General features: G+C 42.1%; 1 protein-coding gene across 1 annotated transcript in view; it reads right to left on the reverse strand.

Annotated features, from left to right (window-relative positions):
* Positions 1–2,500, reverse strand: part of LOC306919738 (uncharacterized protein) — a gene marked incomplete at both ends in the record, with an annotated part of 23,402 nt that overhangs the window by 20,592 nt on the left and 310 nt on the right. Inside the window, one exon of the mRNA XM_079496291.1 lies at positions 771–857. Coding sequence (XP_079352417.1) covers positions 771–857 — 87 coding nt within the window. The remainder of the gene's footprint in view (positions 1–770; positions 858–2,500) is intronic.

Genomic DNA, 2,500 nt, shown 5'->3' on the forward strand with positions numbered 1-2,500 from the left:
TTGCGTGCGTGCGTGCGACAGTAAAGTACACAAAGGTACAGTAATTATGTAATTTAGACTACGTAGGGCCCCTGCAGGAATTTTTTTTAGAATGTCTATATATAGGACCACAAAACTACATGGTAAAAAAATCGTATTATACCGTGGATGTATATGACATACAGTCAGACTTATAAAGAATCTTTATGATAGCTTCAAGTTTTATTATAAAGAATGTTAATATCATAGTTTTATGTTTTATTATAAACAATGTTTATTATAGTTCTCTACTTTCTCTCTCTCTCTCTCTCTCGCACGCAGGCACGCAGGCATGCGCAGGCACGCACGCACGCACGCACGCACGCACGCACGCACGCACGCACGCACGCACGCACGCACGCACGCACGCACGCACGCACGCACGCACGCACGCACGCACTAAGAACGATTTAAAACAATTAGTTGAATTACCACTGCAGTGCTTCTCTCTACCCAGGACATTGAGAAAGCCATCCACACCCTCATATATCATCCCACTTGAATTATGTGTACAATGGAATTAGTCGGTCTCTCTGTGTACCTGTCTATAATTGGTAGACAGATAAATGTGTGACTGTGTGTGTGTGTGTGTGTGTGTGTGTGTGTGTGTGTGTGTGTGTGTGTGTGTGTGTGTGCGTGCGTGCGTGCGTGCGTGCGTGCGTGCGTGCGTGCGTGCGTGCGTGCGTGCGTGCGTGCGTGCGTGCGTGCGTGCGTGCGTGCGTGCGTGCGTGTGTGTGTGCGTGCGTTCTTACTGCGGTTGCTGTTGACTATATCCAAGCGGTCAGAGACCCCGAGGTCAGCGGCGGCCAGCTCCTTAGACTCATCCTCGTCTCCGTTGTCTGATCCAAAACACACACACACACACACACACACACACACACACACACACACACACACACACACACACACACACACACACACACACACACACACGTTTATACTATACTGTATACACACTAATATCACTGTCAGATATCATAACAAAACTCGTAGGTTGTGAGCTTGTAGATCTGCTATTTTCACTAGTTTGGGTCACACACTAAAAGGTTTGGTTTGGGAGCCACTGGTGTAAAGTAACCAGTTCTTGAGTACAATTACTCAATAACTGTACTTGTATACTTACATATTTTTTTGTTTTTTTGTTGTTGTTTTTTTTAGTTATTTTTTAAACTTTACTAGAGTATTTCCAGTTTTCAGTACTTTTACCTTTACTCCACTACACTTATTTGAAAACTGTATTTGCTAGTTACTTCGTAGATTTTGATTATTATTACAAAACATACACTAACCACTTCAGCCCTCTTTCAACTTTGGCTAACGGAATTTGAAAATAGCCGATCTACAAGATCACAACGCGTCGCGATGCTATTTCTAAAAGATTTGAATACATTTTACACATCTGGTAACTTGTGAAATGGGACATTCTGCATAATGAGTACTTTTACTTTTGGTATATTTCGATGCCAATACTTTTGTACTTTTACTCAAGTAAACAAGTCAAGATTACCAGACAATGCAGTATTGATACTACTCAAGTGAAAAATGTGAGTAACTTTTTCCACCACTGACGATACCCATCCTTATAAATGTGTAATATGTGTAATGTGTAATATATATATATATATATATATATAATATTAATGAAGAGAGAATATAATGGCATAAAACCACCCCAAAACGCACAAAGATGTACGCGTGCATGTGAAGGGGGGACCTTCGAGCTTCAGTATTTAATATAAAAAAAACAAAAAAAAACGAATGGTTCAAGCCCATTAATTAAGATTCGAGTGCCAACCCTAACGAGCGAACATTCAAACCCCGAATGTTCTGGGACAGCCTTAGCGTGTGTGTGTGTGTGTGTGTGTGTGTGTGTGTGTGTGTGTGTGTGTGTGTGTGTGTGTGTGTGGTGTGCGTGCGCGTGCGTGCGTGCGTGCGTGCGTGCGTGGGTGTGTGTGTGTGTGTGTGTGTGTGTGTGTGTGTGTGTGTGTGTGTGTGTGTGTGTGTGTGTGTGTGCGTGTGCGTGCGTGCGTGCGTGGGTGTGTGTGTGTGTGTGTGTGTGCCTGCGTTCTTACTGCGGTTGCTGTTGACTATCGGCGGCTGCTCCTTAGACCATTCGTCTCCGTTGTCTGATCCAAAACACACACACACACACACACACACACACACACACACACACACACACACACACACACACACACACACACACACACACACACACACGTTTATACTATACTGTATACACACTAATATCACTGTCAGATAACATAACAAAACTCGTAGGTAGTTTCTGCTATTTTCACTAGTTTTGGTCACAGACTAAAAGGTTTGGTTTGGGAGCCACTTATAACCAGTTCTTGAGTACAATTACTCAAGAACTGTACTTGTATACTTGTATTAAGTAAAATTTTGAGTTTTTTTGTTGTTGTTTTTTTTTAGTTCTTTTTTAAACTTTACTAGAGTATTTCCAGTTTTCAGTACTTTT

The sequence above is a fragment of the Electrona antarctica genome (assembly GCF_951216825.1).
Source record: "Electrona antarctica genome assembly, chromosome: 3".
Classification (NCBI taxonomy): domain Eukaryota; kingdom Metazoa; phylum Chordata; class Actinopteri; order Myctophiformes; family Myctophidae; genus Electrona; species Electrona antarctica.